Consider the following 21258-nt stretch of genomic DNA (forward strand, 5'->3'; position numbering starts at 1 on the left):
CAGCGAGGAGGTGTGAGGCTGAAAACTAAGGACGGAAGAATAAATGCAGATGTGAAAGAGGTCCTGTGGTTAACCAGCAAGTCAAAGAGAGCAACTTCACTAACTATAAACAATGACAGAACACACTAGCAATTGTGATCAGAGCCTGACTGCATGCTTTTTGCGTCTGGATCGTAGCACTTGAATTTCACTCAAAGTGCAGTGACTTCAGTTACTGTCAATTAACTGAAAAGTGTAGAGTATTAATGGCAAATTAATGAAGATTACATGGAATAGACTTGCCGTACATGTGTGTTGCCAGAGATGTTTTAATGATCAGTAGGCCTATTACTTCTGCTTCTCTCAGGACTGAAACCTGCACAGTGGTACGTGTTGTTTTGACACAGTATAGAGATTATGACTTTGGGTTTGGGTCAACAAGTTAGGAAAGACGGGCTTTGGTGTGAAACTCCTAGACATTAGGTGTTACTAAGCCTGAAGATGTGACAGATGAGAAAACCCCCGTCTGACCACGGTATGGTTGGTAGGTTCTGGGTTACTTCAGAGCGAGCGAACAACTTCACTGTGCTCTTTGTTGCTCAGATGTGAAATATGATCCATACTCATTATCCTATAGCTACAGTAGTTTTATATACACATTAGAGCTGATCTTATTGCCAGACAAAGTACACAGTATAATGCCTCTAACAATGGACATAATATGCACGGTACAAGCTGTTAATGACATTTCACAGAAATAAAGGATGGTGCATGTCACATTGTGCATTCAAGCCAAATAAGTACGTTTGAGGATGAAGGTGAACCAGCGCCGCCATCTTTGCTCCCTCTTTAGTATTCACCACATTTGGCCTCATGCTTTGCTTCACATGTTTAATCTTCTTTAGACAAGGATTCAGGGCTTTACCACAGAAGGAATGTAAAGCACAGAACTGAGCTTGGAAAGCTAATGACAAGTAATGTGGGTGGAATGTGTGACCAGGGTTGTCTTAATTCAGAAAATCACTATATTCAAGCAGCTTTACACACTAGTATCTGATGCTAGAGATTAAGTGACAGCGTACAGACAATGGGCATTCCCATTACAGCCCAACATGATTCTAATCAGTCAAAAACATGATGCTAGAGTAACTACTGGCTACTAACAAAACAATACTTACAAGATGAGTCTGATCACCCTGCAGCAAAGTGTCTCTTCAAGTGCAGGTCATCCATTTTTAATACAAAAAACTAAATTCAACCAAATTAACATGACAACAAATTCCAAGGTTTTAACAGAGTTAGAAATTACATAAGAATGAAGCAGAGCAATAAGATTAATAAAATTGAGTCCCTCTGTATGAGAAGAACAAAAAAAGTGAAGTTCTGGTGAAGTTTTGGTGTTTTGAAACATCCTGTTAGCTCATAATGAAACTCAACAATCCACAAGCAACTAAAGCTGGTCTCCTGCTCAGCTCCTGGCCAGGTAGCCATTCTACTAAATTGCCTTGGCTCATCAGAATTCAGAGAGATTGGAGGGAATGGAAAGTGTCCCCACAGATACTCTGATCCAAGTGTGCCTAAGGCAAATTTCCTTTGTAGCAGAACACACTAATACGGTAGTTTTGGCTCCATAAAGGGAGAAATTCTACAGCATGGAAAGAAAAGGCTTAATGCCAGTAATCCCCTTAAACTGAGGCTACAATGTGAATGCGCTGATTTAAAGTAAAGGCTGCAAAATAAGTGCAAAAAGATATTTTGATTATAATGAATACCATACATATACACGACTCTCAGGTGAAATATATGGAAAATGTAAAAAGTGAATGCTACAGTGATATTATATCATGAAAGTAGGGCATTTAAGTAGAAGCATGCAATGGTAATTTTATTCATCTTAAACAATTTATTGAAAGAAAATCTAACACCAGTGGTAGGTATACCACAACAAAACATTTTCAGTGTCTCAATAAACTGGGATGTGGCCAAAGGACGTCCACTCCTCTCCTTTCTGTGACTCTTCCAGTCTCTGTATCACTGTTCCAACCTCCTGATGACACTCTGTGACCCTCTAAGCTCAGTGAACACCTCCGTCTGAGGACTTCCTGTTTGAAGCCTCCAGTGTTGAGGTGCTGCTGATCAATAGTTAGGTGTCGTCTTGGTCTCATGATGTCAGAATGTGAACAGCAGGATGAGGAGGACTGTTTAAATACCAATTCTAACTGAAGCAGGAAATTTATTGGTCGATTCAGGGATCAAACCTGTTGTGAATGTTGCTGTTAAGCTTCTTGTTAGAGAACAGCAACTTGTGCAAAAAGTACTGAAACACTGAACAGTTGGACATGTGCATTCAAAAGTTTAGAGAAGGTCACATTAAGTTCACCTGGAAAGGTTAGAATGCATTTTAGGTTCATCCTGAAATTTCACCTGAAAGCCGAATATCCCTAACTTTTTGTGAGTAGTGTGTGTGTGTGTGTGTGTGTATATATATACACACACACATATATACACATATATATATACATATACATATACATACACACACACACACACACACACACACACATATATATATATATATATATACACACATACACACACATACATATATATACACATATACACACACACACACACACACACACACATATATATATGTATATATATATATGTATACATATACACATACATACTAGAGGCGGTAAGCAAAATAATATAATCTTTTTATGACAATTGTGCTTTCTCAGAAAAGTATTTATTGAGAATGAACAAAAAGAGCACCCTCAACCATTAGGTCAATGAGCCATCAAGGCATCCCAGTTCCTCTGTTACTGTCCTCGGTCAATGTGCTGTGAATAAGTGACAAAAACACCAGCCAGAGATTGATCCTAGTAGAAATGCAGATGAAAAGCAGAGTGTGGAGAGGCTAAAGTGCAAAGAGAGAGGTAGAGAAAAAGAGCAGGGCTGCAGCACCGGAACTTTGTCGTACCTTATTGATTACTGCAGGAGAAAATGTTTTTTGCCCTCCACATCTCAATGTAAAGTGTGATCACAGGACTGGATACAGAGCAGCAGGCCAGAGTCTTGCTGGGTGACAAAACTAGATCCATTCAGCCGTTGGACAGTGTCCATGATCACTCTGCCATGTTTACCTGTATACTGGCTGCAATGACTCACAGGAGCCACGTTAGGCGAGATGGTAGGAATTTTTCAGCATGCACTTGTGCACTGATGGGATTGGCAGAATGAACTGGAGAAAAATATGGGCAGTGCAACATTATCCATATGAGTGCTACAGCCTGCTGCTGTGTGTCTCCATCAATCTCAACGGAGAGGGAGAGCTACGGTACCAGCAAAGAGTACAGTTGTGCTCACTTAACCATCTTTCTGCATCTCTCACACACACACACACACACACACACACACACACACACACACACAGGTGGAGGAGGAAACGTAATCGTCCCATGATAATCATCACAACGCAAAGTGACATGAAAAGTTACCGCTAATAGAAAGGCAGAGCCTCAGCCTGCTCGGTGCAGTCTAAGCGTCAGTATCACAGTGACTACTGAGAAGAAGCCAACACCGTTTCTACAGCTGATATGCTAATGCACACCGACATAATTAACAACGCAATGAAACATAACACGCCACCGCAGGCACGATGACGATAGAGGAAGGAAGCCATTATTTCCAAGAACAAAAAACCTACAGGCTTTCTCAGCACTCATTAGCTTTAAGAATGATAGCAGGTCTGTCTTTTATGGACAACTTGTGCATAATAAGTCATAAAAATAATGGAATGCATGAATCGGGGGGCAGATCACTCTCAGCCTGCAGTCCTATCCTAATCCAAGTCTCGTGATCTGGCTGCTGTTAGTTATCTGACAGCAGGAGAGGAGGGGGGGGGCAGCGAAAAGAGCTGCAGCGGCCTGAAAGAGGTCTCAGAATCACCGCCATTCTCTCCTGTGATACACCAACACAGGAACAAAAGTGCACTTGTGCAACACTCCTAATCAGCAATCTGTGGTTTACACCTGCCTCCACCTCCACCTGTGAAGTGACTCACTGATTGTGCTTTATGACATTTATCAGATCGATTTCTGGCTCTAAACATGGACTCTGGGGATCCAAAAGAGGATTCAAGGCATATCACAAGCACTGCGGAGAATCAGTTTCTTTTTTTACTGCTTACTCCCACAACAATGACAGAATGACTCTCCAACCTGTGGTTACCGCTCATAGAAATAAGTCATATCTGAGGATTGATTGCTGATTGAAGAAATCTTATAAGAACTGTTCTGTTCTTTTGATTTTCTCTATACAGATGTTTCTTCTCAGGGGTCTGAATTAGTTTACGGCAGAGCAGATTTAACATTGGCTATGTTACTGTATAATTTTCTACAACCGCTGCACAACATTTTGCAACAGCCTCTTGTGTGGAACTGCCACAACATGAACAGGAAAGTAATTTAAGTAAGCTTGATGAACAATGATGAACAATGTTTGGTATCGTGGGACGACGTTGTATTGGTGAAATCTCATACTACACCAGCAACCTACAAGTGTTTAGGTGCTGGAAATAATCAATATCTATAATGTGTCAAATTCTTAATACACAAGAAAGTCTCATTATTCCAGAGTGAGCAATGATAAACGGACTTCTGCTGTATTTGAAAGTTATATCAAGTTTAATTTCCACTTTTCTAAGTCTAGGTTTGCATCTTCAAACATAATGAAAACAAATGCTTTGTCTCCATCAGGATGAGCCAGATGTGCCTGAATGTATCTTGGACTTTGCAGATAAAACACTGAGCTGAGCCTGTATGATCACACAGTCTCCATCCAGCAGTGCCTACCTGCAGATCCGCTCCTTGCAGTCTACAATCCATGTACTTTTCCCACGCGTATGCCAGCTCAGTCTGCTGTGGACTGGCCATGTCGTCCACAGCTCCCGGTACTACACCAGTCAGGGCGTTGAGGAACTCAGAGATGACAAAATCCTCCTTTTGGTTTCCTTCCTGATCATCCAGGTGGCTGAAAGTGCCCCGGACAGCACCGAACGAAGCCCCAAACGTCCTCCTGATTCATTCATAGCAGATTCATGATTGCCTGCGTTGCTTTGCCACTTTTAAATTGTGCTTCTGCAGAAAAACACACAGGGTCGAGGGTTAGCAGACATAATTAGCTATCAAGGCCACCGCCGCTTTCATTCACACACTCAGAGATAAAGGCGGCTGTATATGACGCACTTGAACCCGGAACTTCGGCCGTACGAGCTTGACAAACTGGAGCATAACCAAAACAAAACGGACTGGGCTAGCATGCTTGCTAGTTAGCTAGCTAGCTAACACAACCTGCGTCAACGCTTCAGGCAGGTCGGAGCACCTCATTTCCGGTGAGGGATTATATTTTCAAAATAAAAGGACGCTACTTGGTACTGTGGGCACTTCACTCCGTTACAATAATCTTAAAATATAATAGTATAAAGCATTTAGCCCCATCCTTCAAAATGTTGTGGCAGTAGTGAGTGATTCTCACCATTCCGTACACCTGGACTGGCCAATTTCTTACAATGACTGACCCACATAGACACAGATATGAATACATTTATCCTCTCTGCTTTGAAATGACAACATCACGTACATTTTACAGGCATGGGCAAACCATGAAATCAAATAACATCTCAAATGTTGCAGGCTTCTCGAATATTTTCTTCATTTTCATACCAAAGCCAAGCTAATGTGTTTGGGGGATAAAATGCATTTAAGTCTTTTACAGTATCAATCAAAGCAATCAAAGTGCCTTTTTTATACGACTGATTCTACTAAAATGTCATATGCATTTCTAATTTAAATTTTATTAGATGTATTCTATACGTCAAAACGGTGTAATTTCTATTCTGGTGTTATTTTGAAAGCTGTGCTCGATAGTAGTGTTTTAGCTCTAGCTAGCTTGACCACAAGAGGCAGCAAGAAAGCTCGATAATTTTTAGCATAATATTTGTATAAATGCCACATTAGCCTCAGAGCCGCTACACCCAATTAATTCTCCAACCATTTTAATAATTTAAGCATAAATATTCCGATATTTTAGGTATTTTTCCAACCATAATAACGTTAGTTCTTGCATCGCATCGCACTGTGTATGGCAGCTGTCAAAACTGTAGCGTTAGCACAGAAATACGAACACACCGTGAACCGCCTTTACCTAAATGAGAGGCCGGTTTCTGGCGTCTATAAAGTCCTGGTCCGGGTGGGAAGGATTCATGTCACGCATACCTCCGTTTGCCATGAATAGGAGCAGCTAGTGTTAGCCTCCGTCCAGCAGACTCAGCGCTGTGCGGCTCTGCCCTCGGCGCTGCCTGTCAGGCCGCACCGCCCTCCTGCCCTGACAGCCTGCCAGGAAGAAGACGGCTCACAGGGACCGAGAATAATGTTAAAATGACCGGCAGTCACTAAACATCTCACCTTTATTTCCTGGCTAATATTTATTATTTCTATCTGTCTAGACTATATAAATTCGGCCTGTAATTTTCAGTTGTTTGAGGTAGAGAAAAAGAGTTTCTTTAATCTGTCATGACTAAATATTCCTCGCAGACAAGTTTGAGGGAAGGATAAAACAATATGTAAATGTCCACTGACTCCTGTTTGCTCTCCCATTGGATAAAAAAAATCAATCAATCGATCGATCATTCCAAAGTGTGTCGCTGATGAACGGCGCTGCGTTCGATGGATCTCTGGAAACCTGCCAATGCACCACGGTAAAGGTAGCCCACCACACACAGACTGGTACACTGGTCACCAAGTCTGTTTTTACATGTATGTGTCAAACTTGTTTGCATGTTGTTTAATGAGACATGAACATTTCAGGGATTTAATTAGTGAGCTTGTGATAATGTGTAATGTAATAATAATGGGGTAATAAAAATGCTTTTATTTGTCTGAGTAAACTAAATGACATCACTTTCAGCCTGATAAAATTAGTTAAAAACTTTTCTCTGACATTTTCTAGGCGATAATAATCAGCAGATAAATCAATAATGGACATTTAGTCGAAGCCCTAATGTGAGTGTTGTGGTTTCAAGAAGGCTGCAGCTCCTGTAGTTTCTTGATTACAATATCCCGAGTTTATCATGAGCCCCTGAACGCACCACTGACGTCAGTGAGTGTCTCCCTTTTTGCGGGGGCGCCAGACACGCGGAGGAGGGAGGGCAGCGATTAGCGTCCTTTACATTAACAAAGCAGAGACGATGCACCACTGACACTGCATTTTGGAAAAGAGCTGCAGTGAGAACAACAAACCAGAAGCTTCTCTTCCAGCCGAGCTGCAGTTTACAGGAGACATTAATGAGAAACATGAGAGGGCTGCTCATCAGACCAGAGTCCTGGGAAATTAAATCCACCCCGTGTAATGTTTCCTCACTACTTGTGGTGGCTCAGTCAGTTAATCAGGTACATTTCTGTTTAAAAGAAAATACAGATGTATGATAATGTGGGGGGATCCTTTATGAATATATAATATGATATAAAAAAGGAGATGATAATTACCATAGTTTAAAAAGACATTCATAATAAATCAAAGGAGCACACTTGTTAAGAATAGTAGGGACTATAAATGTGCCCTTTAAACACAGATATTCTACATTTCTAGATATTAATGTGGTCATTTGTTCAGCCATGGTGGAGGCTGTGTACGACAGGCATTGAACCCTGTCCGACACACGATGTCGCTGTTCTCACACTAAAGCCACAGACACAGCAGACCAGCATGTTAGAAAAACGTTTATTCTTTTGCTGCCCAGCATGTAAACTCATCCCACCAGCTTGCACAGACACTGGTCGCTCTCCACAATAATACTTCCATGAGATAAGCTTCTCCAAACATGCCACAGTGTAACGCAACTGACATGAGATGAGGCCACGCAGTGCTGTGATGAAGTTCACATTAAATTATGTCGTCCCTTGAGCTTTATTCTCAGTTTATGTGCACTCAGGAAATAATGGTGTTTATATTTACAATTCTCAATGGCGGTTGTGATTTTTATCAAGGCAATGGGAAATGTAAAAATGTAGATACGCTTGATTTTGAGAAATAAAAGGCACAGTAAGTTCACCTCTGGATTTCAGTGGCATTTTCAGCAGCTATATTTTAGTAATGCTGAGTGGCTCCTAATTTGCGGTCAAACAATCCAAACAGTGTCAGCTGTCAGAGCACCGCCGCCTCCTCTCAGTACCCGCTGTCTCTCTCCACGCAGCCCACTCCTACCGCGTTGCTGGGACACTTGCAGGAGCGGCCGGTAGGGGTGGCTAAACAGAGGTGGGTGCAGCCCCCGTTGTTCACAGAACAGTAGTTTTGTCCTGGCAGAAGAAAAAAAAACAACTTATTAATGAAGTGCATTCCAGGACACTTCAAATCATAAGCCCCCGTGGTGGGGAGCAGCAGGAAACAGTCTCTTCACCGCTTGCTTTACAGATATATACATACTTAAAGGAAACACATAGCAAACTCCAGATGTTGGAGGCCCCCTTCTCCCTCAGCTTCACATTCCCTGGCCTCGTGCATGCAGCCTTATCTAGAAGGGAGGACGGAGCCTGGAGCTGCACGGTAACATCAGTCATTGAATCATTTAATGATGAACACTAGCTGCAGAGTTCCTCCTGTTGCTTTCAGGCTCAGGAGCGAAGCTGCAATTTTTCTTGTTCGCAGTCTGCACTCAGCGTTCTTTGCAGAGGGCATAAACCTGAGCTGCTAGGTCCTGAGGAGGAATGGATCATAAAAACAACAAAGCATGGAGAGGCAGTTTTTTTTTTTTGTTTTCATGCCCCTCATGCCTGGAATAAACTTCCAGAAAATCTGCCTCCGTGTTACAGTCCTTTAAATCAGGGCTTAAACTGTTGCTGTTTGCCAGGGTTTTTAATAAATCCAGGGCAGCACTGGTCTGCTCTGTAACACCTACCTTATTCTATTCTCTACATTTCTTTTACATATGACTTTAACATACTTTTCACTTTTCCAGTCCTTTTGAATTGTCTCTTGATCGTTTTATCCTGTAAATGTCTTCTTTGTACTCCTGTACTAACCCTAACCCTCCGTTATAACCTGTTTTACCTCGACTGTACCACTTTTTTATTCTGTGAAGCACTCTGAATTGTTGCCTTGCCTAATAGGTATGACTCAAAGGTAGCCCCCAATTGGAGAAGGGTCAAGCTTTTTCTAGGAAGGGCTCCTCAGTGGGGCTGCACATCAGTGCTACAGGCAATACAAAGAGTTTTCTCTAGTGATTAATGCTATATATAAATAAAAGAGCTTTGTTTCACCCTCACATCTGGGATTTTTACCTGAAGGACACTGGGCATATGCTGTGGCGATCCCATATAACTTGGTCCGCTTCTGAGGCTGGAACTCGTCTGACTCCCTGCCGGCATGGCGGTCCACAGCAACCACGGCATCCCTGTTGTAAACACAATCAGCACAAGAGTTCAGCAACCCGGGACTGTCCCAGCATGAGAAATGTTAGCATCCTGCCTCCTTGTGTTTTGTTTAAAGTCTGTCAAGAATGAGTAAGGGTTAGGGTGGGTTGCTTCACCATAACCGACATAGTTTTGTGCGTCTCCCCCACCACCAGCACCACCTCTCAACCCTCCTCAGCAAGGCTACAGGCCTGGCGAGATCAGAGGGAGGCCCTGGGCAGGTCACTCGCAGACGCTGAGGCTGAGAAATTGCAAGCAGCTGCCACTTTTTAAGACGCTTCCTCACCCCACACACACACACACACACACACACACGCACATAAATAGACACCCCATCCCCCATCTTTTTGTAGTGGCTAACATACAGAATCAGCCGCATGGGAAGAAAGCTCCACAGTCTTCAGAGCGTGGAGGGCCAGTGCTTGAAGTGTGGGGAGCTTTTTGACCTCTGACCTCCCCTCCCCTTCCTCTGCCTTGACAGGTTATAGCACAGTGGACCATGGATAAAACCTGAGTTATGTCCGTCATGCTAGTAATCCCAAAGTGTGGTCATTTAAAACTATCCAAATCACATCAAAGTACACACAAACTCTAGCTAAACCCCTACCAATATGTAACACACATAATAAATAAGTCAAACCTCCTCCAGTCGGTGTAGTAGATGTTCTTCCCAAAAGATGCGATTCCAAAAGGGTACTGAATCCCCTCTATGATCTTACTGCGGTCACCCCGGCCGGGATGCATGCACTCCATTTTATGTGTGCCTGCAGGCAAGAGATTACATTTATTGCGGATCAAAAGGCAGACATCATTATATAGTGAGTCATCTGTCTGAAATCTACAGTACCTGCATCTGCCCAACAAAGCAGGGAGCTCTGAGAGTCGTAAGTCAAGCCGTTTGGCAGGCCGAGGTCGTCTTTAACCAGTACCCTTCTGTTGGACCCATCCATGTACGAGGTCTCAATCTTGGGGGCGTCGCGGTTCCAGTCGGTCCAGTATATGTTTCTGTGAGAAGGACATAGACTTATAAATCAGAAATTACAAGTAGATTACAGTATTAATAGTAGTTAACAAACTGTTATGCTATCCAGGTGTATATTTACAAAGATTTAAAGGAATAGTTAGTTATTTTCGTACACACCCATTGGGAGGGTCAGTGATAATAGCACGGGGGTTGACGAGGTCAGAGTCTATAATGACGCGCCGCTGAGACCCGTCCAAAGAGGCCACCTCGATGCGGTCCTTCACCGAGTCCGTCCAGAACATGGTTCGTCCCAGGTAGTCGATGGCGATACCTTCTGGGCTGTCCAGATCTGTCGAGAGGTTTTTGTGTCATGAAGACGGTCACAAATGAAACGGGGCCAGTAGAGCGAAGGATAAAAGTGAACAGGAAGGCTACCTGATCTAATGACTGCAATGGGATCTCCCCCCTGGATGCTGGCCCTGCTGATTGAGGGTGATGTGATTTCAGTCCAGTAGACCATCTTCTCCACACAGTCATAGGCCACTCCGATGATTACCTTCTCCTGCGGAGGGGTCAGTGAGCAACAATCTTTGAAGTGCACTTTGTTCAAACAAGAGCGGCAAGAGACAAAACACGGAGCAGATGTGTTTTTTTGACATTAATGTCTAGACGTAAATCCAAACAAACACAGCCACACACTGACACACACACACACACACACACACACACACACACACACACACACACACAGACTTCAGACCAGCCGCTTTGGTAATAAGCCTAACAAGAAATGCAGATCGCAATTCCAAAGATGTCAGACTGATGTTAGTAATTAGCGTGAGTGTCACCATGTGCCTCCAATAAAGTGCAGGCCTAGAATGCATGAAGCAGATGGGGCAATAGCAGAGCTAGAATGGAATATAAGTGTTTTTACCAGGGAACGACTTGTGTAAGAGGATGAGCTGACGTGCGCACAAATGAGAAATCCAACCATACTGAGGTTTTTTCTGATTGTTTTCTCTGGTGCAGTCAGAGTGATCACACATACTGAAATGTTGACTTTACATGTGCCTGAGATGAAATTAGAGTCTTCTTAAGTCTGCACGGTGAAAGATTTCTTTACTTGAAGGTGCTTGTTGTAGCTCTAAGATCTTATTAGCATTTTGTCTGTCATGAGCAGACATAAAAAATGCAGTATAATATTACCTGTTATAAGGTCATAACACAGATTTAACCTCATAAGCAGGAAAGCCTATTAAGATATCTTAGAAAATGTTATTAAGAGATAAGATAAGATATTCCTTTATTAGTCCCACGACGGGGAAATTTACAAGAGAGGAAACAGTGATTGTTAGATAACATCACTTTAACGTTCCTGGCAAGTGCTTTAGACCAAAAAATAACTCTGCAACTAAAAATGGGTCACATGAATCCACTCAGCCAAATGATTCCTCTGTACAAGACAAGTTCACTTGGAGAGACTCACAGGGAGATGGAGGACAGCCTTGGCCTCGTCCTTTTTCATATCGTAACCTTCTAGTGGGACGTGCTCTATCCTGCCGCTCTGGGCAAACAGCAGGTGCGTTCCTGGAGGCAGGGGGTGGATGTCGGGTCGGGGGGTGGGTCCCACGGGTGGCGGCACACCACCGTGGTCGATACCTACCGGAGACAAACACTGAAAAATCAGGGGGTCCTGTGGAGGGGAAATAGCTCCTTAAGAGTTTAGCAACAGAAAAGCTTCCTGAGAGCCTCCACTGGTGGTGCGTATTTTAACGTACAGTGAGAGACACTGCGTTTCTCTTGTTGTCCACACATGATTTACTCACACATCGGTCTGCTGCCAGGCCCGGAGCGAGTCCCAGGGATCTCCTGCCCGTTTCGGTCCACGCACCAGCAGTGTCCCGTGCCGCCGTGGCACTGCATGGGTTCATAGGCGCCGTTCTCGTCACACGTAGGGACGTACTGTCCAACGGAAGGTCGGGGGCCCCGTGGACCAAACTCCGTCACCTCCAGGAGGCTGTCTCTGTGGGCTTCACATTGTGTTTTTGTCCTCTCTGGAGACAAATGACCAATAAATGAGCTCCAGGAGGGACACAGACACCTTGCAACAATGGCACAAACTTATTCCTAAGCTCATTTATATCTCTTTTCACATTCTGCTTTAAATTCAGCAACGCAAAAAACTCCCACATCTCTCATAAGACATGACAGATTCCTTTTGCTATCCAGAAGAAAATGAAAAACAGGTTCCAGCTGGCACCAATATACTCTGGCGAGGAACTCATTTCCAAACACTCCTCTTGTCCAAATGGGTGGAATAAACAATGCTGAGAAAGAAAATGACCCGTTTTTCATTATTCTAGTATTGAGTCTGTAACTAAATGGGAACCAAAGCCGTCTGAACTCCCACAGAAGATACCTAAAATAAACATGTAGCAGCACTGACAGCAGACTGAATAGAAAATCAAGTGGACCGACAACGATGCCCTGTGTAAGTGAGATGTCGGGTGTGCTTGTCAAAAAGAGATAGCATTCCAAAGACTCACCTTGAGAGCAGTAGAAACCGTCGCCATAGTAACCTGGCCTGCACTGGCAGGTAAATGATCCCTGGGTGTTATAGCACACAGCGTCCTGATGGCACCTGCCCGGCTGGCACTCATCTATGTCTTCAGGCAGGATAGATAGAAGAGGGTGAGTGAGGACGGGGAACAACCAGTCGCCCACTGTATGAGCTAAGATGTTTTTCTGCATGTCCGATTTGTCGCGTCCTTTTACGGTCTGGGATCTACACTATGAGCCAGGTCAGCTCATGACTAAAACTGTCCTCAGAGTGCAGAAGATCAAGCAAAGGCACGGAAAGAATGGAAACTATCAACAAGTGCTACTGCGGACCAGCCAAAATATACACCGCACGCCGACTCATGTCCATCTGCTTTTCATGTTTCACTGTACAGTCACTGCAGATGTATTATGCAATCTCACCTCCCCCAGTCCTGAGCACATGGTCTGACAATTATTGCCTAAAGGTGCATGTAATGGTTCTGAAATCTGGTCTGCTTGTATTAAAGGACTATCCCGCTGATTTTTCATTTAGTTGACTGGAAATACTTCACATTACTGCTGTTACACTGTTTACAAAAACGCCATGCAGACAGCCATTAGTATCAGCAGATTTGTGTTTTCGTTGGTCTTCGTCATCACATGATGAAGGCAACTGAAGAAGGAACTGTTTTGTCCTGTATGTGTAACAAAGCACTGCTATGACACTCTATATTGCAACTTTTTCATTTCCAGAAGGTACTAAAATCATTTTCACAATGTCGGTGTCAACCGACAACACATTTACCCATCAATGTGAAGCTTTTTGGCAGCAGTTCTTTCTCAGATTTCAAACTCTTGCAAACATGAACAAGTATAAAACCTGGAGTGTGCCACACATATAATTATAGATATATTGTAGACTTTTACAGTGTTTAATTATAATCATTTAATATTTTGATTAATTTAAAATATATTAAAATGAATTATGACATTTACATTTAAATTATATTATATATAGAATATTTTATAGATACATATTTGACACCAGACTGAAAACCTTACTGTTCAGAAATGTTTTCAACTAAATGTTTACGACACACATTATTATGGTATTAGTAATATTATTCTAAAGCTTTTTTATTCTTGCTCTTTCAAATTGTGTTGATTTAGCTTTGTATTGTGTTGTTGTAAATTCTCTGTACTTCCCCTTGAATCTACCCCTGTGTATGAAACGTGCTGCCAAAACCGCCTGAATGGAGTACCACAAAATAACATCTTTACCACTTAAAAGCCTTTTTTAAATTACTTTTTTGCGATTCCACTTTAACACTCAACCACTAATTCATTATAGGAAATCAAAACTGATTACGCATTAACTAATTACGAGTAATAGCGTGAAAATCTAAAAAGTCAGTACCTTGGCAGACTCTACCATCTCCTATGAACCCTGGCAGGCAGGAGCAGATGTAGGATGAGCCTCCGGTGTAGCTACACTGAGCGCGCTCAGGAATGTCACAGGTGTGGGTGCCTTCTTCACAGGCGTCCACAACTCGATCAACCTCTGAGGACGAAAAGACCAGGGAAGTGCTGTTAATTCATTTTGGCACACAGCGATTAAAATGAGGTCCAGATATGTTAGAGCATGTCAAAATAACCAGACATCACAGTTTAACATTTTCTACAATGCTGTTTGTCATTGATTATCTTAAAGAAATAGTTCAACATTTACATACATCTATTCGCTTTCTTGCCAAGAGCGAAAAGATCAACACCACGAAGCTACAACCAGCAGCCCATTAGCTTAGCTTAGCATAAAGACTGGGAACAGGGGGAACAGCTAGCTTCGGTGTTAGTATAGATTAAACAAACAAGCTATAAAGTGACATTTCAGAAAATATTGAACTACTCCTTTAATATATTGGGTTACAGCTGGTGATTAGCAGCAGGACAGGCTAATCTTGGGCTTTTTCAAGACTGAACTTTCCCAATGTGGTGTGATGGTGTAGTGTTTGACCTAGGCCTGATGAATACACCCAGACACACACACGCACACACACACCTAAAGCACACACCTAAAACCTAAATCACACTTTCGACTATGTAATCTCTATATATATATATTATACTGGTCAGTTCAAAGCTGTATGTGTGTACTTATGCTTAGCAGCATGTGTTTTATCTTTAGCTCACTGTGGTCTACTTAATATTTTAATGCATTTTATTACAGTTTATGTCCGAACCCGTTCATCCCAACTACCAGGTGACATTTCTGAAATATGTAATTGACCTGAGCAGCGCGCAAACACCACTCACCAACGCAGGTCTGCCCATCGCCGCCGAACTGATATCCATCTTCACATTCACAGCGGTAGGTCCCAGGCTGGTTGTTGCAGATAGCGTGGGAGCTACAGGTCTGGGGATTCTCTCTGCACTCGTCAATGTCTGATAAAGAGAGAAGCCAATTATCATATGCTAATAACTAGGTCCGAGTTGAGTTCGGAGCTCTGAAGTCTGGATCTGTCAAATCAGCGTCCTTCATTATCAGATGTCAGGAGATCAGAGGAGAAGGGCCTAATTAGATTGCTGTTAATTACAAATGTTTCAAGATACCATCTGTCTGAAATGCTTCCTTCCTTTTTTTTTCCTACTGTATGCGCCTCAGACCTCTTCCTGTCTGGTCTCAAACGCAAAAAAGACTCTTACACTCCCTTTAGAGCAAAGGCTGTGTATGAGGGCCACGCTGGTCATGTTAACCTTGTCCGGGCAGTATGGGAAACTTTGCTCACCATGTGGGACTCCCTCTGCTAATTGGCAAGATTGCCCAGTTCCCCAGGAAGGAAGGCTTTAGAAAGTCTGATGTAATTAAACAGCTGAGGAAGCAGTTTGACTTACTTGAAAGCAGAAAATACATTAGCGGTGACAATCAAGAGGCTACTACACCCTCTTCGTTTCCACAAACAATGGAAGCAAAGGATTTCTTTTGTATCACATCATTCTTACCATAACATGTGCGGCCATCACCGTTGAAGCCAGCAGCACACTGGCAGATGAACTGAGTTCCTTCTCCAGGTCGGCACACGGCGTTGGTGTCACAGTTGTGTCTTCCAATGAAGCATGGGTTCTCCTCTGGCTGCCCCCCTGGGAAAAAAAAAAGTGTGTTTTTAAAAATATAAAAAAAGTAATTCCTGTAAAACAGTCCTTGGCCAGGATGTTATATGTTGCACTCCAGGAAGGAAGCGAGCGCAGACCAAAACAGGAAGACAAAAAATAATCACCGTTGACATCCCTGATCTTGTTGCTCATGGCGAAGCGGATGAGCTCATTATTAGCGTCGTACATGACAAACACCTGGTCCACGCTGAGCATCTGAGTCGGTTTTACGTCTCTGGAAGACTCATCATGCTGGCAGCTCTGGAAGCTGATGGTCTGACGCCACTGATATGTCCTGGTGTCAGTGGAGCCATCGGGCAAGTTCACTACGTAGTCCCGAGTGGAGGATGAGGTGATCACTGGAAGGTATGACAGGCAGGTGAGAACAAGTAGATTATGATGTTCTCAGTCTTAAGAATTTCGTTTTCTTTTGGATAGACAGTTTTGTGCAAAAAGCAGGAGAAACTGACTTTCTGCGTTCAAGCTGTGTCTTACAGTTGTTGCTGTACTGGTAGATCTCAGAGTAAGGGTCAATCTGCACGGTGGCGCCACGCGGCACCTCGGGGACCCGGCCTTCCAGGGCCGTGCTCACCACCAGGTGGTCATGCTCATCGATGCCTTTGAACTCCTGTCTGATGGTCAGCTTCTCATTCCCTGGCAGAAAGGTCACCTCAGCCTGACGTGTGAACTCCCCCCCTGAAGCGGACAGAGAAGACAAGGTTCACTTTAAGACCCTGGCGCTGCATGAACTTTGGCTTTCCTTCTTCTGTCTCAGCTGAGGTAATGTGAGGGGAATTCAGCTGGACAGAGTGAATAAAACCACAGCTGGTTGGCAGACCAGCATTCACATTTGTTTTTGTACAAAGATGCATGCCTCCCGAATCTTTTACCATTTTCTAACTGAGCAAAGTGTGAGAAAATCACACAAGAAGCTGCCAGGTGTCAGATACTCTTAGTGCAGTTGTAGAAATCTCTTCCTCACCAATAAGACTGAAGCCATTCTTGAAGCCAGGCTGCTCCAGAGCAAACGCCCACCCAATCACCCCACCCAGGGCCGACAGGGGCTGCAGCGAGGGCCCAACGGTGTGAGGGATGTCACTGATGGCCACATAGGAGCGGCCATCATTTACCACAACATATGAGTGGAGATCGTTGCTGGAGAACTCCACGGGCGAAGGAGAGTTGCCCACATACACTTTTCCGTTCAATTTACCGTTCATCCTCTGTGGCTTTCCTGCAAAAACAAACCAAAACCACAGAGATGATCTACCAGACTCCAGAGCAGAACGCATACATTTATTGTTAAACATCTCCACATCTGGCAGCTACCCAAAAGAACAATTAACACAAATGTATTCTGGATAATTAAATCCTCAGTTTTTCAACAGTTTTTGCAAGCTAACCTGAAAGTTAGCTCTAATATATCGTGTTTTGCCAAAGATGTTTCAATAGTAACAATTCAGAAACTGTTTAATGTGTAATGATATTATTTAAAAAGCTAGCAAGCAAAGCTAAACCGTTTGGCATTTACCTAACATTTATAGCTACATTAGCTGTTTTTGCCCTTTTATCATCCGACCACTTTCTTTTGCTATGATAAGCTGCAATTTAGCAAAACAGGGAAACTCTTACTGGCAAATTGCTAAATCAACAGTCGAAAAACTGCAGCATTACACTTTTTGACGTCCTACTTTGGAGGCTTTTGTTTTTATTGTTTTTATTGTATCATAAAAGCTCAAAAAATTCATAACATTGGCTCAGATCTCACAGAATGTAACAGGAAACTGCCTAAAGACACATATTTCAAGTAAAAAGAAAAGTGACCACTCAAAGCAAAAGTGTGACGTTACCCTCTGCCACACACTGTTTCCCATTTCCATAGAAGCCAGGTCTGCAGTGGCAGCAGTATCCACTGGAGTAGTCCTTGCAGTCGGCAAACTGGGAGCACTTATTTCTATTGTTCGAACATGTCCCAAGGTTATATGAGAACACTGGAAACACAGGAAAGCCCAGTAAGAATATGACAGGAACAGCTGAGATAATAACTATAAACTACTAATAATGTACTGAGCTTTTCTCCTGTGGACTCACCATCTACATTTATGACTGGGTCGTCCACCACCACCACTTCTGGGTTCCCAGGGTGATGTGGCTGGTACTGAACTGAGTGGATTTCAATCTGCCCCCCATCAAACGGAGGGTACTCCACTTGCTGTCCGTCGGTATACACCGGCCTCCTCGCATCAGCTGCCTCCTCGTGGCCCTCGGGGGCCCCCTGTGGTGTGGCCTCAGTGGGCAGCTCGGTGACCTCGCCTGGAGCCACGTTGGTAAAATATGGAGAGGTTCCAATCTCGTACACCCATACACCCCGCAGGCCGGAGTTGGTCTCCCTATGAGGAGAAGCAGTGTTTTACAGTCACTGTTCTTGAAGCGTTAACCAAAGAGTAACTCTGGTCAGGAAACGGTGCTCTGCGCTGACGGCCATTGGTTGACTTACTCTGCTAAAGCCCTGACGGATGCTTCGTCATCCGTGGTGGTGCGATAGTATGGTCCCTGAGTGGAAAACAGGAAACCCCGGACCAAACCCTTACTGAAGCCAGCGTGCATGACAACACTGCTGCCTTCTGCAGGCGTGGAGGAAAACTGTATCCCATCCCTTGCATACAGGACAATAGCATAGGAGGCGGTCTCCAGGGACGCAATGACCAGCTGGAAGGTGTTCCTCTGTGTAATAAAACATTAGAGAGCATGTGAATGATCAGCCCCACCACAGATCACTCGAATAACAACGTGAGGCTCACCTTCTTGCCAATGCCATCTCCTCTGCTTTGAGGTTCATGGGTGGCGACATCAACCCAGGTGATCACCACAACATGGGTGGGACTGACTTCATCGTCCTCGGGGAAGGCCCTGTTGATGTGCTCGGCTGCCCTGCGCAGAGCGTCGGGGCTGGAGTCCTGACGGAGGAAAACTTTCCCCACACCGTCACTCGTGTCCAGGTCTCCTTGCAGAGCTGCAATCATGCCGAATTTTGGAGGCATTTTGCCAAGATATGTCGACTCGCTTGTTGGCTCTGTTGTGGCAACAAAACCATTGGTGTTGATCTGAAATTAAAAGTGCAGGTTTGTAATGGGGATAACAAGAAATGAGATGATTGCAACCCCAAATTACTGTCTTTATAGTAACTAGGAACAACACATGAAGAACTGTTCCACAGCAGAGGCAAACCCAGTCCAGTCTGACCCACTTTGATCTTTATTCCAAACTCATTAGACTAATGATCCGAGTCAGCTGCCATGTCCTACAAAAGCGCTAATGAACAAACAAGATGCCATTTAACGCACATTTTACACACTTAAGGTTCAATGTGAACACATGCGGAGCTTGTAAAAAAAGGAAAGCTGGGCTCATGTCAAAAACACACACTGCACATGGGGCTCCCTCACTTCCTGACCAGAGGAAAACTAGAGCACTATTCCTGGCCCCAGTCGCACTGTTTCCTGTCCATGCCCCCGACGAGCAGCCCCAGAGACCCAGAAGATTGCTCACTAATCTTCATTACAGAAACTTCCTGCCAAAATGGAAGATAGAGCTGGGAAAATGATCAGCGATCCTGATCTAGCAGAGAGAGATCTTTAAGATTAGTGGATATCTGAACATACCGGAGATGTGTGGAATATAAATCACACTCAGGAGGAGACAATAAAACCCCCTGATCATCAGAGAAAATGTTTTTTTTTTATAACCATGTCTGGTGTGAAAAGCATTACCGTCGGCCTACAGGGCACAGACGGTTCAGGGTAGACTGTCTCATAAATTGAAACCAAAAATCTTTAGGCCATCTTGACTGCATCAGAGAAATATGTTTGTGGTGAGTGATGCAGGTATTCAGCAGCAACAAGGATTTAAATAATTATACTCAACCTCAGGCTAATGTATTCACCATGACTTTTTGCCTCAGTACATCTCAAACAGATCTGCTTTCTACCACTACTGACTTTTCCTTAATAAGATATGGACGAAGCTGAATGTTAAGTTAATGCTTTTCAAGGGGAAAACACCTTTTGTATGTAATCACTCTCTGTTGGCAACATGCAGCACAATTCAAACAGACATGCAACACTCTTCCTTCACAAGGAGAGTCACAGGGAATAAAGGGCTGTTTGTCTGCCCCATACAACAGTGCAGCTTTCAGCTACATGATGCTTATGTCGTTTAAAAAACTCTCCAAAGCCTCCAAAGTCACTTCTGTACAGTTTCCATACTGTATGTTATGGGCAGGATGTGGACATTTTAATCATATATATAAAATCCTTTCTTATTGACCCCACAGTCATGTGACAAGGACTCCTCAGTAGAGTTTTTGGGATGGATTGCAAAATAAGGTTCCTGGAGTACTCTGGTCTTTGTGTCAACAGTAAAATGATAACCTCAGGGGAAGCTGTAAGAATGCGTGAACACATGCATTCCTGCAGCCCTTTATGATAAGTGAATCAATATTTACAGATATTCCAGGGCGACAGCAAAAAAAAAGTCATACCCTGCCCCACATATATTTTGCAACTTCCAGACATTGTTAAAAGATTGTAACTACTAATCCCTTTTCGTGTAGAACTGCCCGGGGTTTCTTGGGTGTGCGCAATTGCGCAAGATCGATGGACAGTCCACTCTGACCCATAACTCCTTATACTAAAATGACTATGATAGCGGACAAAGTTATGGCTTAACTTACAAACACGCTGTCGAAGGTGCCATCATAAAACAGCACTGGCTTGTCCAAATCGAGGCGGTGCGTCTGGTCATTCCCTGCTTCCAGTAACTGGTCTCTTGCGCTCGGACCGAAAGGAAAAAGCTCTCCCCTCCTTATGCTCTGCACCGACGCCACAAATCCGAGAAAACTCGCACAGACGAGCCAGCCTTGCTCCTGCCAACCCATTATTCGCGTTTCAGGAGCGGTCGAGCAGCCCTGTGGTTTGTCCGAGCCAGGTTACTGGAGAGTGACGCACGGGCTCCACCGAAGAAAGTTCAGTCAGAGTTTGGGAGACGTGGGGCGGAGTTGAGGGGGGGGAGCGCTGAGGACCGCTTTCGTAAAACCAACAACACTGGAAAGAGAAATGAGAGGTAGTCTGTGCTTTTCTGTTCATGCCGGTC

At 43.7% G+C, this 21258-nt stretch overlaps 2 protein-coding genes across 4 annotated transcripts in view; both read right to left on the reverse strand.

Annotated features, from left to right (window-relative positions):
• Positions 1-6271, reverse strand: part of lyst (lysosomal trafficking regulator) — a 56693-nt gene extending 50422 nt beyond the window's left edge. For all 3 annotated transcript variants that reach the window (XM_070840465.1, XM_070840463.1, XM_070840464.1), the window contains exons 1-2: positions 6190-6271; positions 4839-5123 (exon numbers count right to left, since the gene is read on the reverse strand). In XM_070840465.1, the coding sequence (XP_070696566.1) occupies positions 4839-4919 (81 nt within the window). In that variant the 5' untranslated portion in view covers positions 4920-5123; positions 6190-6271. The remainder of the gene's footprint in view (positions 1-4838; positions 5124-6189) is intronic.
• A 1479-nt stretch (positions 6272-7750) lies between these two features.
• On the reverse strand, positions 7751-21129 carry nid1a (nidogen 1a). The gene is made up of 20 exons (XM_070841023.1): positions 20840-21129; positions 18909-19211; positions 18605-18831; positions 18199-18497; positions 17958-18098; positions 17090-17341; positions 16603-16803; positions 16233-16466; positions 15958-16095; positions 15271-15399; positions 14375-14518; positions 12963-13082; positions 12243-12470; positions 11903-12075; positions 10852-10978; positions 10594-10765; positions 10300-10457; positions 10093-10216; positions 9321-9433; positions 7751-8339 (listed from the first exon to the last, which is right to left on the reverse strand). The coding sequence occupies exons 1-20, from the start codon at positions 21041-21043 to the stop codon at positions 8209-8211; spliced, it is 3618 nt and encodes a 1205-aa protein (XP_070697124.1). The 5' UTR covers positions 21044-21129; the 3' UTR covers positions 7751-8208.
• Between the last annotated feature and the right edge of the window lie 129 nt (positions 21130-21258).

Source organism: Pempheris klunzingeri, chromosome 12, assembly GCF_042242105.1.
Source record: "Pempheris klunzingeri isolate RE-2024b chromosome 12, fPemKlu1.hap1, whole genome shotgun sequence".
In the NCBI taxonomy this organism is placed as follows: Eukaryota; Metazoa; Chordata; class Actinopteri; order Acropomatiformes; family Pempheridae; genus Pempheris; species Pempheris klunzingeri.

Bases quoted from the DNA above. Each gene is read 5' to 3' on its own strand.
- nid1a (XM_070841023.1), bottom strand. From the start codon at position 21,043: ATGGGTTGGCAGGAGCAAGGCTGGCTCGTCTGTGCGAGTTTTCTCGGA. The intron at 15,400-15,957 runs GTAAGAATGATG...TCTCTTTATCAG, and splicing joins TGATGGCCGCACATGTTATG to ACATTGACGAGTGCAGAGAG. The intron at 10,217-10,299 runs GTACTGTAGATT...TCTTGCCTGCAG, and splicing joins GCTTTGTTGGGCAGATGCAG to GCACACATAAAATGGAGTGC.